The sequence below is a fragment of the Silurus meridionalis genome, chromosome 24 (genome assembly GCF_014805685.1).
Source record: "Silurus meridionalis isolate SWU-2019-XX chromosome 24, ASM1480568v1, whole genome shotgun sequence".
In the NCBI taxonomy this organism is placed as follows: domain Eukaryota; kingdom Metazoa; phylum Chordata; class Actinopteri; order Siluriformes; family Siluridae; genus Silurus; species Silurus meridionalis.
In genome coordinates, this window is record NC_060907.1 from 6,139,665 (window position 1) to 6,154,882 (window position 15,218).

Below are 15,218 nucleotides of genomic sequence, written 5' to 3' on the forward strand. Positions count from 1 at the left end.
GTGGACACCCGCCTAAAAGATTGGTATACGTTTCTTTTTGAACGTTTTATTCCACATTCTACAGTTACTGCTTCAAACAGGGACATGATTACAAGACGTTAAGGGGGACATTCTATATCATCTTTTATATGACTATATTGTCCAACTTTTTCTATTCTTGGAGCTGCACTGTAATCATGCACTGCTTATGTATGCAGCTGTTCATGCAGTGTTAAATAGATCAGAGAAGACGAGCTTTACAATTCACTGAGAAGCTCCACATCAACTCGATAGCTTTGGATTTAGCATCAACGGAGCGTGAGCTAAGATTTGCATTTATATATATATATATATATATATATATATATATATATATATATATATATATATATATATATGGTGTTTGCCAGACATCCTTATCCACAGGGATTTACTGTATACTTATCTTATTGAGATTTAAGGGCTTTGCTCAAGGGCACAGCAGTGGGCACTTGGTGGTGTTGGGATTTTTTTTATCTCACGACCTTCTGATCAGAAGTCCAACATTTAATCCATTTATACTACTTCCACATAATTATATATTTTTTATACACCTGTATGAGCTGTATAAAGGTTTAAGGTGCCCAATAGTGGCAACTTGGTGGTGCTGGGATTTTATTAAAATGTTAATAATGTTAGTAACAGACTGACAGTAATATATTGGGATGCAAACTTTCACGTACATGTCACTTAATGCAATGCGATGAGATCAACATTACCTGAGCCGTTTTCGGCGCACCTCAGATGAATTCCCACAAGTAAATAAATGAATAAATGAATGACCATGGTTACCTGTTTTTCTTTCATTCAGTAATTCACTTGATGATTCATTGCAGTGTTTCTCAGTTGCTTCGGAGCGTTTCTCAGATCAGAACTGAAATTCTCAAATCTACTTGTTCAACCTCCACATCATGTCGTCACTTGTGCACGTCATAAAAACATTTCTCTTTTGGTACATTCATATAATTGATTGTGTACAAGTGTCTGCTGTTTATTACATTATCACTTGTAAATGTCATGTTGATCAAAATATATTCTACTGGTTTTATGTGAATAGTCTCAACCCCCGAAACATCTCAGCATCAGTTCATTGCATACGCTTAAGCATACATTTCTATTGAACTTTTTTTCGTAAATGTGTTAAATTGATCAATTGTGCAGATGATTCTTGAAGGTCGCTAATTAGGGCGAGTGAACGCCATGAGATCAACCAATTATCAACCAGTTTTCTAAAACAGGTCATTGGTGAATCTTTTAAGCCTTCAATTGGCGAATTACAATTTCTGAAAATGGATGAACAACCAGGAAACAAACGAACACTAGTACAGTACAGTAAAAGTGTGAATCCTGTCCGGTGTCCTGCAATCAATATAAATCAAATATGCAATCAAATAAATACATTTGTTCTGCTAAAATGTAAAGATGCCAAACAGAAGAAATTCATCTTTGTGCATTTTCAATTATTGTGATCCAAACCATAGTTTATATCAAGAAATACTGAAACAGTGCACCATCATACAAACAACACGACAACATTTTGATGATTTTGTTTGTGAACAATGACAACATAAATTTCTGATGGTAATGAGATGTTTATAGACACAAATACTTTTGAGAGGTGAACTAAGGACTTCCAGTCTTCTAACAGGCTACAATCCATCACGCAACCAGACTTAAGCAGGTTTATTGGGGTTAAAAAGCTCGTAGGCCTTAGAAGTTGGAGAAGACATGGGAGAGCAATCAAGATCAGACTCATTAGAAGGTATGGGAAGATGATTAGTAAATGATAGAATGGGGGAAGTTGGTGAATAATCAGTTGGAGACCAGCAGGAAGGATCAGGAGAAGATGTGGAGTGCGGAGTGAGAGGAGGAAGAGTTGATGCAGCTGTGCAAAGGCCGTCAGAATCTTCATCGCCAGTTTGTGTGTCCTGGTGGAAAACAGCAGGGAGGTCAGGCGAGGTCTGTGTGCCCGTATCACGTGTAAAGGTGTGCTGCAGGATGCGAGCAGGCAGGAAGGGGTTATCTGGAACAGTTGGGGTAGATAGATGCTCAATCAAATGTGCAACCTTGTCGAGTTGAAACTGACGATACTGTTTTTGGAGAACGCTCCTAAGAGCTGTGCCATAACCTCTGCAAGAAGAAGCTGGATAAAAGAAATCAATAAAGAAAAGTTAGTGAGAGTCAACATCAAAATGGACTAGACATAAGATGTTGTGAAAGAGGCAGATGTAGAGGACAGGGGGTATGGAGACGGATGATCCACTGTGGAGACCCCTAATGGGAGCAGCCGAAAGAAGAAGAAGAAGAAGTAGAAGGATATTAGCTTGACCCAATAGTAGTAGAATAGAAACAGTAATAAAAATGAGAATGAAAGCAGAAATTTACACATTGCAGATGCAGGAAGGCAAAAAGGCCACAAAATGATTGTTCAGGCACAGAGCACAAGAATCAAATGAGGGAAAATCTGAGAAAGAGAGGGTTTTATACAAATGCAGTTCCAACAGAACAAGGCTGAAAATAAGATTAACTGAGGAGAACACGAAGGCCAAATTTGGAATCTTAACAAGTGGTTGAGAACAAAGGTCAGGAGGTCAGGAAACAATTAAAAATATAGGAAAGAGAAAGAAGATCTAAAGAAATAAGGGGAATTCAGGGAGGTCAGAAAAAAAATGGATGCCAGGTGGCATCAGGATATAAATATGAGAACACGGAGATATTCTGTGCACTTCATCATTTTTCTTGTGATTGAGTGACCAGCTTTTATGAGCTCATTGGATCATGACTGCAGTTTTGCTTTTCCTCTTCTGAGACTTAAAATCATTCGTTGGTTTTTAACGTCTATTCTATTTGATTCTATACTGAACAAAATTATAAATGCAACACTTTGTTTTTGTCCCCATTTTCCATTAACTGAACTAAATGATCTAAAACTTTTTCTATGTACACAAAAGGCTTATTTTTTTCAAATATTGTTCACAAATCTGTCTAAATCTGTGTTAGTGAGCACTTCTCCTTCGCCGAGAGAATCCATCCACCTCACAGATGTGGCACATCAAGATGCTGATTAGACAGCATGATTATTGCACAGGTGTGCCTCAGCATGGCCACAATAAAAGGCCACTCTAAAATGTGCAGTTTTATTACTTAATTTACTACACATAAGGCATTTGGCAGACACACTTATGCAGAGCAACTTAGTTATACAGTTGAGAAATTGAGGGTTGAGGGTCTTGCTCAAGGGCCCAGTAGTGGCAACTTGGTGGTGCTGGAATTTGAACCCATAACCTTCCAGTCAGTAGTCCAACATCTTTTTTTTTTACTAAGCTACAACTTCCACTAATTTTAGCTCTACTTTGTGCAGTATATTTTTCTTAATTAGCTGAAACATCACTATAATGCCACTTTCTGGCATGGCCAATGTGTACAATCTGATTGCTTGGCCAGTTAGTTATGTCTACTTGTGTTATGTGTTATCATAACTGCATTAGTCTTGAAATCACATATCCATGTGCAATTTGCTTCTTTATCCAACTGGACAATCAGTGCATTATTGTGTCACTTTCTGTCATGGCTGACTGTGTACATATATACTTGGTCCTTTAGTTGTCTTAGTTGAAATCATGTTTGTATTTGTCTATGTCTTGTTTCAGTGCAGTATTGCTGTGCAAACAGGAAACTGGTCAACTGGAAACATATTCCTTGTTTGGTCATGCATACTTGGCCAATAAATCGGATTTGGATTTGAAGATTTTCACATGATCATTGTAATAGATATCAATCAGTGTTTGACTTATTAATATCATTCTATTAATAGATCGGTGTGCTGAGAGTCACATTAGCATCTTTTCAATAATAATAAATGGACATTATAGCCATAATCAATTATAGTACTTTGGATATTTAAGTGAATTTAAAGGCAAATACGTTTGTATTTTTACTGAAGTGAAAGTTTAAAGGAAACACATTAATATTTTACATGGTAATATTTGACCAAGTGCAGCTCTACTTTTACTCAAGTTCATGGTACATATCTCTCTCTCTCTCTCTCTCTCTCTCTCTCTCTTTTCTCAGGAAGAATGGAAAAAATGTCATATATCAGCAATAATATATATAAGGGGTTTACGCTACACAACGCTACACAAAATTCACGTTTCAGTACGTACCTCATTATGGTTAAGGGGGAGAAGAAATGCAAAACATCAAATCACTTGCTGATTTTATTAATGCAGTTTATTATTATTATGAACATTTGTGATCATTAACATTTAAACAGATTACTTTTGTATGTGTTTTACATTTAATATTTAAAATATAATCTACTTAACTGTTCTGCTTATTTCAGCACACTAACAAATGTCTTCATTCCTTTCATCTTTCATTTATTCACTTCCTCGATATGTGGAATTGTCAGGATTTTTCTTCTTTTAAGAGAAATTCTTGAGGCTGGACAAAAAAATAGCATTATAGCATTAGCCGCTAACCAGATTCTAGTGCTATGGAGTCTTTAGCATTTTCATGCAAGAGGAAAGAACAATATTTATATAGAATAGAATAGAATAGAATAGAATAGAATAGAATAGAATAGAACTATTTTAGAATATAATACAATTTACTTTTTTACATAGGGCCAGGCAAGTTTGGAAAGATTTTTTCCAAAAAAATAAATGATGATTCCTTAATAAATGAAATCATCATTTAAAAACTGCATTTTGTATTTACTCAAGTTTGACAATTTTTATTAAAAATATAAAGAAATAAATATAAAATGCCAAAATAAAATCCTTGAAAGCAACACACATTTATACACATTTATACACATATATATATAATGTGTTCATTGTTGTGCTTGATTTTAAACTCAAACTCTTTTTTTTTAATCACTAAACATTTTACTGAAGTTTAAAATCAAGCACAACAATGAACACATCCGGCAATTAAATCCATCCGTGTGGAAACATATCAAAAGTTCCGTTTGGTGTCCTGATGATTTACGTCCAGTGAACCCTTGTGACTAACATGCTTTATGAATGCTTTGAAGGACAAGTAAAAATTGTAATTAAAATTTAACCTGCATTACGAGCGATAACTTGCATTGTGAACATCGAGCATCACATGAACAACACGCGATCAACAGGTCCTTATTGGAGTGAATCCCTCAGACAGGCTGCATTCGTGCAAACGTTCTGTTTACTATAGTATTGTGACCACGTGTGTTCTCATAGAAGTAGATTCTTCATCCAAGCAACCCAGCCATTAGGGGGGCACAAGCCAGTGCACTCTTAGTGCCGGTCCCAAGCTCGGGTAAATGGAAAGGGTTGCGTTAGGAAGGGCATCCAGTGTAAAACATGTGCCAAATCAAATATGCGGATCACAAAGGAGAATTTCATACCGGATCGGTCGAGGCCCGGGTTAACAACGACCGCCACAGGTATCGTTAGCCGACAGGGTACTGGTGGAAATTGGGCTACTGTTGGCCGAAGGAGGAGAAGGAGAGGGGGAAGACGTCTACAGAGACGGCAGGGAAAGGAGCAGTGTAGGAGAGTGGAGGTTAGGGTTGGTATGATGGGTAAAGGGAGAGAGATAGCTGATATGATGGAGAGGAGAAAGGTAGATATGCTGTGTGTTCAGGAGACCAAGTGGAAAGGGAGTAAGGCCAGGAACATTGGAGGTGGATTTAAACTGTTTTATCATGGTGTGGATGGGAAGAGAAATGGTGTAGGGGTGATTCTGAAGGAAGAGTACAGTAAGAGTGTAGTGGAGGTGAAGACAGTTTCTGATAAGGTGATGATCGTGAAGGTGGAAGTTAAAGGGATGATGATAAATGTCATCAGTGCCTATGCTCCACAAGTGGGCTGTGAGATGGAGGAAAAGGAAAGATTCTGGAGTGAATTAGATGATGTGGTAGATGGTGTACCTAGGAAAGAACGATTGGTGATTGGGGCAGACTTTAATGGGCATGTAGGTGAAGGGAACAGAGGTGATGAGGAGGTGATGGGTAGGTATGGTTTTAAGGAGAGGATTTTGCTAAAAGGATGGAAATGGCAGTGGTGAACACGTATTTTAAGAAGAAGGAGGATCATAGGGTGACGATAAGAGTGGAGGAAGGTGCACACAGGTGGACTATGTGCTATGCAGGAGATGCAACCTGAAGGAGATTGGAGACTGTAAGGTGTTGGCGGGGACAGTGTAGCTAGACAGCATCGGATGGTGGTCTGTAGGATGGTTTTGGAGGCGAAGAAGAAGAGTAGGGATGTAAGGATTGAAAGAAGAATAAGATGGTGGAAACTGAAGGAGGAAGAGTGTAGTGAGGTTCAGGGAAGAGGTCAGACAGGGGCTCGGTGGTGGTGAAGAGGTGCCGGATGATTGGGGAACTACTGCAGGAGTGATGAGGGAGGCAGCTAGAAAAGTACTTGGTGTGACATAGAAAGCAAGACAAGGAGACATGGTGGTGGAATGAGGAAGTGCAGGAGAGCATTAGGGGAAAGAGGTTGGCAAAACAGAAGTGGGATCGACAGAGTGATGAGAAAAGTAGGCAGGAGTACAAGGAGATGCGGCAGCAGGTAAAAGGGTTGTGGCGAAAGCCAAGGAAAAGGCATATGAGGAGCTGTATAAGAGGTTGGACACTAAGGAAGAAGAAAAGGAGTTATACCGATTGGCCAGGCAGAGGGACCGAGCTGGGAAGGATGTACTGCAAGTTAGAGCAATAAAGGATGGAGAGGAAATGTGTTGACTAGTGAGGAGAGTGTGTTGAGAAGGTGGAGGGAGTATTTTGAGCAGCTGATGAATGAGGAAAATCACAGAGAGAAGGTTGGAGGATGTGGAGTTGGTGAAGCAGGATGTAGATAGGATTAGTAAGGAGGAAGTGAGAGCAGCGATTAAGAGGATGAAGAATGGAAAGTCGGTTGGACCAGATGACATACCGGTAGAGGCGTGAGATGTTTAGGAGATGGCAGTGGAGTTTTTAACCAGATTGTTTAACAGGATTCTGGAAGGGAGAGGATGCCTGAGGAATGGAGAAGGAGTGTGCTGGTACCGATCTTTAAGCATAAGGGAGATGTGCAGACCTGCAGTAACTACAGGGGAATTAAGTTGATCAGTCACACCATGAAGTTATGGGAAAGAGTAGTGGAAGCCAGGCTGAGAGAAGAGGTGACCATCTGTGAGCAACAGTATGGTTTCATGCCGAGGAAGAGCACCACAGATGCCTTATTTGCTTTGAGGATGTTGATGGAGAAGTATAGAGAAGGACAGAAGGAATTGCATTGTGTATTTGTGGATTTAGAGAAAGCGACGACAGAGTGCCAAGAGAGGAGTTGTGGTATTGTATGAGGAAGTCAGGTGTGTCAGAGAAGTATGTAAGGGTGGTGCAGGACATGTATGAGGACAGTGTGACGGCAGTGAAGTGTGCAGTAGGTACGACAGACTGGTTCAGAGTGAAGGTTGGACTGCATCAAGGATCGGCCCTGAGCCCTTTCCTGTTTGCAGTGGTGATGGACAGGTTGACGGACGAGGTCAGACAGGAGTCTCCTGACTATGATGTTTGCAGATGATATTGTGATTTGTGGTGAGAGTAGAGAGCAGGTTGAGAAGAGCCTGGAGAGGTGGAGATATGCGCTGGAGAGAAGGGGAATGAAAGTCAGTAGGAGTAAGACAGAGTACATGTGTGTGAATGAGAGGGAGGGCAGTGGAGTGATGCGGTTGCAGGGAGAAGAGGTGAAGAAGGTGGAGGAGTTCAGGTACCTGGGGTCAACAGTGCAAAGTAATGGAGAGTGTGTTAGAGAAGTAAAGAAAAGAGTGCAGGCAGGGTGGAGTGGGTGGAGAAGAGTGACAGGAGTGATTTGTGATAGTAGGGTATCTGCAAAAATGAAAGGGAAAGTTTATAGGACTGTGGTGAGACCTGCGATGTTGTATGGATTAGAGACAGTGGCATTGAGTAAAAGGCAGGAGGCAGAGCTGGAGGAAGCAGAGCTGAAGATGTTAAGGTTTTCGTTGGGAGTGACGAGGATGGACAAGATTAGAAATGAGTTTATTAGAGGGACAGCACATGTAGGTTGGTGACAAGGTGAGGGAGGCGAGATTGAGATGGTTTGGACATGTGCAGAGAAGGGACATGAATTATATTGGTAGAAGAATGCTGAAGATGGAGCCACCAGGTAGGAGGAAAAGAGGAAGGCCAAGGAGGAGGTTCATGGATGTGGTGAGGGAAGACATGCAGGTAGTTGGTGTGAAAGAGGCACCTGTCTATAAGCCGCAGTGTCTACACTGAAACTAATGAACTTTACACAGGCTTTAATGAAAGACAGTGTCTGTTACACGGCTTGTATCTAAACAGTAGCCTACCAAGAAAGTCATTGTTCACTGTCTTCCTCCTTCCTTTCACAACAATTTCTCTCGGGAGTTTATCTTTTGGCATCGTCGTGCGTTTAAAAATCACCATCGGTGAAGCTTTTCTCCCGATGCTGTGCAGCTCAGAACACAGGTGAAGTGTGTGTTTTCATGCTCGGATGTTTTCAGCGTGACTAATGATTCTCATTTCCTGTAGACAGTCCGAGTGAGCGGCAGGTCAAACGTCAGAGGAACCTCATCCATATTTATGATGTGGTGCGGCCCGATTCAGTGGGAGCGCACCTGATTTAATATAAAGAGTTTCATTGGTTCACCTGAACCCGTTCAGCAATTTCATTGGTCTAATGTTATGGGGTTCAGTTTTTTGGCTTAAAGTTTGTGAAACCGAGAAAAATCCATAAATTAGCCGCTTCACTGTTTAAGCCGCGGGGTTCAAAGAGTGGAAAAAAAGTAGCGGCTTATAGTCCGGAAAATACGGTGGGTGCGATAAAATATTTTAATCGATTTATTATATATATATATATATATATATATATATATATATATATATATATATATATATATATTGATTAAAATATTATGATTATTATGTAATATATATATATATATATATATATATTAGTTCCTTACCTGTTACTTGGTATTTTCAAGGGGCTGTTTGAGCTCCCACGCAAGCCGTATCGCTATCCCCTGTTCCTTCTCCATCCGCGCTCTCCTGCACCGGGTCATTCAGCTGCAAACATTACACAAGCAACATAAAGACAATGTTCAATAAAGGATCAAATCTGAATGTAAAGTTAGGTTAAAGACACATCCCTTTCTAAATGTAAAGGTTTTGTGTGTGTTCTGACCTCTTCAGCATCCTCTGGACTCACCTGGTCCTCTTCTAGAAATAAAATAAAAATACAAAGCAAATGTTCTGAGAAGAAAAATAAAAGCCTTTCACAGAGCAGTTACTCTGTAATATAGAATGAAATGTAGAAATGTACACTATGAGAAGCGTTAATGAGGGAGCCTTGAGTGGACTTACGCTGGGTCTGCAGAGTGTCTGGAGCGGGTATGTATGTGGACGTGGGATTTGTCTCCTGCAAGGGGACAGTAGAACCATTCTAGAGAGAGAGAGAGAGAGAGAGAGAGAGAGAGAGAGAGAGAGAGAGAGAAAGTAAAAAAGTCAGAGACGATTTAGAGGTGACTTGAACAGATTAGGACACATCTCAATGGATCAATAATCGGACGTGAATCTTTTTAATCCTGTGTGTGTGTGTGTGTGTGTGTGTGTGTGTGTTTGTATTTGTGTGTGCATGCATGTGTGTGTGTACGGTTTATGGATGTGGTGAGGGAAGACATGCAGGAAAATCGTTTGAAAGATGCAGATGTAGAGGACAGGGGGGTTTGGAGATGAATGATCTGCTGTGACGACCCCTAATGGGAAAAGCTGAAAGAAGAAGAGGAAGAAGACGAAGAAGAAGAAGAAGATGCATGTGTGTGTATCCTGGCATCTATATCTAGCACTAGACTTTTTGTTGTGTCAGTCTTTTTTTTTACATTTGGATATTCAGATACAAATTTTGCTGCTATTTGATTGATCCCTATTTTGAAACATTACACAAAAACAAGCCATTATATTTAATATGTATGAGAATGATGGACTAAAGCAGAGGTCCCCAAACACCAGGTAATGACCCGGGAACAGGCCGTGGAAGAGTTGATGTCACAAAAGCATTCTGGTGAAATATCTATAGCTAGAACACTATTATTAGGGCTATGATTTCAGATTCTGGTTTCGGAAAGCATCATTATCACAGATGCAACACGTTCAGCTTATTATTAGCATAACTTTTTTTTTTTTAAGTCCCTCAAAGGCTTTCTGGCAATGGAGGAGATTCCTTTTAAGACAAAGGGTTGGTGATAATAGAGAGAGTGTGATAAAAGAAAGGGGAAGGATGAAAACAGCGTGTAATCATCTGTAAACCGCTCTGGATAATGGCGTCTGCCAAGTAGCATAACTGTGATAACTTGGACAAACCTGGTTCACGGTCGTTATCACCCCAACTGCAAAACACATATCACATGAATTGATGGTCAGGACAAAAAAATAAACACCCGAAGACATTTTTTTTAATCGTCATTGGCACAACACTGAGATCGCGCCCTGGTTGCATCTGGTTTTATTCGATTAGGGATGTGAGGAGTATTAACTACCTGCTGCTGGAGAAGGCTGATTCCTATTACCACTGCCTGAGCCGGACCTTAGAGAGAGAGGGAGAGAAAGAGAGAGACATACTGCAGTCATATTGTAAACTATTTATTTTTAGTGCCACTCCTGTACAATGTACTAAAAAAAAAGGCAAGCAATCAAAATAATATAAAATCTAAAATTGCTCCAGGAGTGTGTGACGCATATCTCATGACTCTAAATTTTAGATGTGAGCAGCTCTGAATCATCACGGGTGGAACTCAGCAACGTCCAAACAGGAGGAAAAAACAAGTAAAAGAAAAATGCCTCTTTTTATGGTCACAAATGAGTTTGATGGTGTAAAATTTCATCCGAGAGACGATTCTATAATAAACCACATCGATCTGCTGTTAGTATTCATACATACTGCTGCTGGCTGGGTGGTGGGTTCGCGGCATTCCCTTGATCGAAGACCATTGCTGCTGCCAGAGGGCAGGAAGGAGGAGGACGGCAGGGTGGTAGAGAGGATGAACAGCGTAGCGTATCAGGAGGTGGAGGTGGAGGTGGTGCTGGAGGTGGTGCTGGAGGTGGAGGTGGTGCTGGCTTTATAGGTTATGAGTACAAGAGTATTATTAAAAGTAAAACTGAGTCGGATATATATTTAAAAACCAACACCACAAGCTCATACCTTGCTCCCCATGGTGTCTACAAACTTCTTCTTCTTGTCAACCGGAAGGGAGGATTCTTTCCTTGTAGGTCAGCTTCTGGCTGTTTCTTTTTCTTCAATGACCTGAACCTGGAATTATTACCATCCACAAACACATACTCTTAATGTTGATATAATATTATCTGGCAATAGATTCCCTCAGCAACACACTAGCTGCTGCTATCTGGGATTGTGAAAGCTCTTTTCTGAAAGAATATAAGCGAAGAAGTGACTGGATGCTTCGCTGGTTTTGTTTTTTATACGCCTCCCCCTCAGTTTCGATCTGCATAAACTTAAAGGCATTGATGTCATTTGTTTTTGTTATGACAACTGGAAAGAGGAACAATGTGGTTATTGACTGCTAATGAGAGCGATCGTGAAACACTTTCCAGTAAGCAGTATCGATGTGTTTCATTGTTATTAAAGAGATCTATTACACTGTATTATTTTATTACTGTAGGTAATAAAATAGCTGGAGGGAGTTGTTCAGCGATGACCCATAAGAAATAATGTAAATTCAGATAATGCATATGAAAATATTCATATAAAATAAAAAATACATTACAGTATACAGTAATACAGTATAATAATACATTTATAAATGATATTTGTTGTATTACTGTATATTGTTACAATACTAATCTTAAATTAAAAAAAAAAAACAATGTTTGCCTTGGAGGAGAGTCGATGCTGGTGTGAGTTAGACGAGGTGGAGTGGAGGATTACTGCTGTGAAGGAGGGAATCCCCTTTCATTATAACCAAATATATATATATATAAATGTGTGTGTGTGTGTGTGTGTGTGTGTGTGTGTGTGTGTGTGTTTTATAGCTGTATGCTGAATCATACCAACACCCACCCATGTGTACATGAGTAAGATTAATTATTCTCAATTTTTCTTTTTCTTTATTATTATTATTATTATTATTATTATTATTAATAATAAATCCAGCTGTCACTTACCTTGATGTTGATGATCTACTGTGTCACTTTGATGAACAATTAATCTCTCCTCAAAAATTGCTTTTCTCCTTAATGACAATGTTTGGATTTTTTTGCACGTACAAACGTGTTTACTGAGTCAAAACAAAGTTAAAACAAAACAAAAACAGAGAAAAAAATTCATACGGAACAAACCCAAGAAAAAAAAAAATCCCACAGGTTTAGAAAGAGCGCCTGACAGCTGAGTCCTCACTGTCACACAGACCACTCGCTTCCGCGCATGCGCACTTTTTTTATTGCGGTCGGTGTTAAGGGAAGTTCTTAAAAAAAAATAAAGGAAATTAAATTAAATTAAATTAAATTAAATTAAATTAAATTAAATTAAATTAAATTAAATTAAATTAAATTAAATTAAATTAAATTAAATATTAAATTAAATATTAAATTAAATATTAAATTAAATTAAATTAAATTAAATTAAATTAAATTAAATAGAAAATAATACAATGAAATAAAATAAAATTAAATAGAAAATAATAAAATTAAATAAATTGAAATAAAATAAAATAAATAGTACATAATAAAATGAAATGAAATAAAATGCAATGCAATAAGATAAAATTGGGGAAAAACAATTAAGGGGGGTTTTAGGAGGGGGTTTTGAGGGGTAAAAATAGCACAGTTCTCTATCGCACTTTTCTCAAATCCTTCACACATTTTCCAGCATACAAAACTGAAAGTACTATGATTCAGTGCGATTGTACCTGCTCGCTTTTTTTTATTTTTATTTTTTGTTAAGATCTTAATCACTAGCTGTACTGTCACTGGTATTATTATTGGTTGCTATAGTAATAGTGACTTCAATACTGATTGGTCCACATCATCTAATTAATAATAAACAGATTTCTTTGTTATATATTAAATCAATAATTGATAACTTGTAGCTTTTAGCTTTTAAGTAGGACACATTTCACTATATGATAAACATATATGGAATGAGTCCAGTGTCAAATCTCTAATGATTTTGTAGTTTTCCATTAAAGAGCTACAGGACAGAAGAGCTTTTCTACTGTAGATAAACCATCAGGTGTATGAGACATGACACAGCAGCTGTTTTGTTGTATTATTAACTCTAAAATAGAGAAAGGGAGAGGAATATACTGTTTATAGCTGCTATAATGTGACTAAAATAGAAACTAACTTCCTATGCAGATTTAAATGAGGATGAGATTCTATTTCGAGTCTGGTTCCTCTAAAGGTTTCGCCCTTATGCCATCTTATGGAGTTTTTCCTTACCACAGTCATCCATCTATCTATCCATTCATCCATCTATCCATACATCCATCTATCTATCCATTCATCTATCCATCCACTTATGTGTTACCGCTAAGAGTTTTATTTTTTTATTTTTTCATTCTTTCTTTCTTTCTTTCTTTTTTTCTTTCTTTCTTTCTTTCTTTCTTTCTTTCTTTCTTTCTTTCTTTCTTTCTTTCTTTCTTTCTTTCTTTCTTTCTTTCTTTCTTTCTTTCTTTCTTTCTTTCTTTCTTTCTTTCTTTCTTTCTCTATTAATCCCTCTATCCATTCATCCATCCACTTATGTGTTACCTCTAAGAGTTTTATTAGATTTCTTTCTTTCTTTCTTTCTTTCTTTCTTTCTTTCTTTCTTTCTTTCTTTCTTTCTTTCTTTCTTTCTTTCTTTCTTTCTTTCTCTATTAATCCTCTATCCATTCATCCATCCACTTATGTGTTACCTCTAAGAGTTTTATTAGATTTCTTTCTTTCTTTCTTTCTTTCTTTCTTTCTTTCTTTCTTTCTTTCTTTCTTTTTTCTTTCTTTCTTTCTTTCTTTCTTTCTTTCTTTCTTTCTTTCTTCCTTACTTGCTTGCTTTCTTTCTTCATGTATCAACTGATGACAGTTTAATCCAAATACACTGTCCTTTGATTAATACTTAAATAAATGAATGAATGAATAAACAAACAAACAAATAAACAAATAAATAAATAAACATTTGTGATTACAGTAGTATTCTTATAATTCAGTCAAGACTAGTGATGATTCTATCATTTTAAACAAACCATGTTCAGTGTGACTCAGAAGAAGACTGATCCATTCACTTTCTACTGGATGCACAAGAGCAAAACATCACAAAATCTCAGTTGATTATGTGCAGGAAACAGAAGTAAGTAGTTCATCTCTCAACTCTTCTAATCCGAGTCGTTCGCTGTTTTATCACGTGACTCCCACAGATGCTATGCAGTGCATTCCACAGCACAAATTGAGTAGTTCATCTCACAAGTCCTCTGGTTTGAGTTGTCCATTCTTTTATCACGTGACTTCCATAGACAATACACAATGCAATAGATCAGGTTTTTTCAGTGACGTTATAGTCACAATAACTATCGGAGTCACATGACAAAAGAACTAATGACACGGACCAGAAGATATGAGAGGTGAAGCTACTCGTTCTGTTTATTGTAATTTGTCTTTATCTGCATTTATCATATTGTCATTATTGGAACTATAGTCAAAGTTTGTGTATGTAGATGTGTTAGGGATCTGTTTATTGACATTTTTATATTTAATTTTATTTCCCATCAGTTGAACAAAATGGTCTAAATGACTAAAAAAAAATCACTATTACAGCCATTGGATTTCTACGCCTGGACCCTTATTGCGCATGCGCATTGGCGCTCCCTCGGTAGTAATTACTAGCAGTGAATTATAAATGGGAAATATGTACAAATTAATCCTTTTTTACTGACATACTATTTAAAACTCGTTGTAAATACCCACACCTCGTCTCGAAGAGTGATTCAGTTTTAAAGATTTATACCGCCTCTCTCTCGGTCTGAACGTTGCGGTGGCGTGACTCCATTTCCCACAATGCACCGTTTCCACTTCCGTCTCCACTACTTCCGCTCTAGCAGTTTGTAAACACTGCGAAAGGAGAGATGGAGTCGACAAGAGGTCTCACCTAAAAATATTCATCCGATTAGATTTCCCACACACACACAGACACACACACATGAAG

At 38.0% G+C, this 15,218-nt stretch overlaps 1 protein-coding gene across 5 annotated transcripts; it reads right to left on the minus strand.

Moving 5' to 3' along the window:
• Window positions 1-1,492: 1,492 nt before the first annotated feature.
• Window positions 1,493-14,999, minus strand: LOC124378110 (protein cappuccino-like). 5 transcript variants are annotated; one of them, XM_046837631.1, is made up of 9 exons: window positions 14,981-14,999; window positions 11,229-11,336; window positions 10,968-11,143; window positions 10,567-10,613; window positions 10,391-10,416; window positions 9,395-9,473; window positions 9,216-9,250; window positions 8,995-9,097; window positions 1,493-2,161 (listed from the first exon to the last, which is right to left on the minus strand). In XM_046837631.1, the coding sequence occupies exons 2-8, from the start codon at window positions 11,238-11,240 to the stop codon at window positions 9,011-9,013; spliced, it is 462 nt and encodes a 153-aa protein (XP_046693587.1). In that variant the 5' UTR covers window positions 11,241-11,336; window positions 14,981-14,999; the 3' UTR covers window positions 1,493-2,161; window positions 8,995-9,010. The 5 variants fall into 5 exon arrangements, with proteins under 5 accessions (XP_046693587.1, XP_046693586.1, XP_046693589.1 ...); XM_046837630.1 differs by lacking the exon at window positions 14,981-14,999 and adding an exon at window positions 12,209-12,427; XM_046837633.1 differs by lacking the exon at window positions 14,981-14,999 and having other exon boundaries at window positions 9,240-9,250; window positions 11,229-11,461.
• Between the last annotated feature and the right edge of the window lie 219 nt (window positions 15,000-15,218).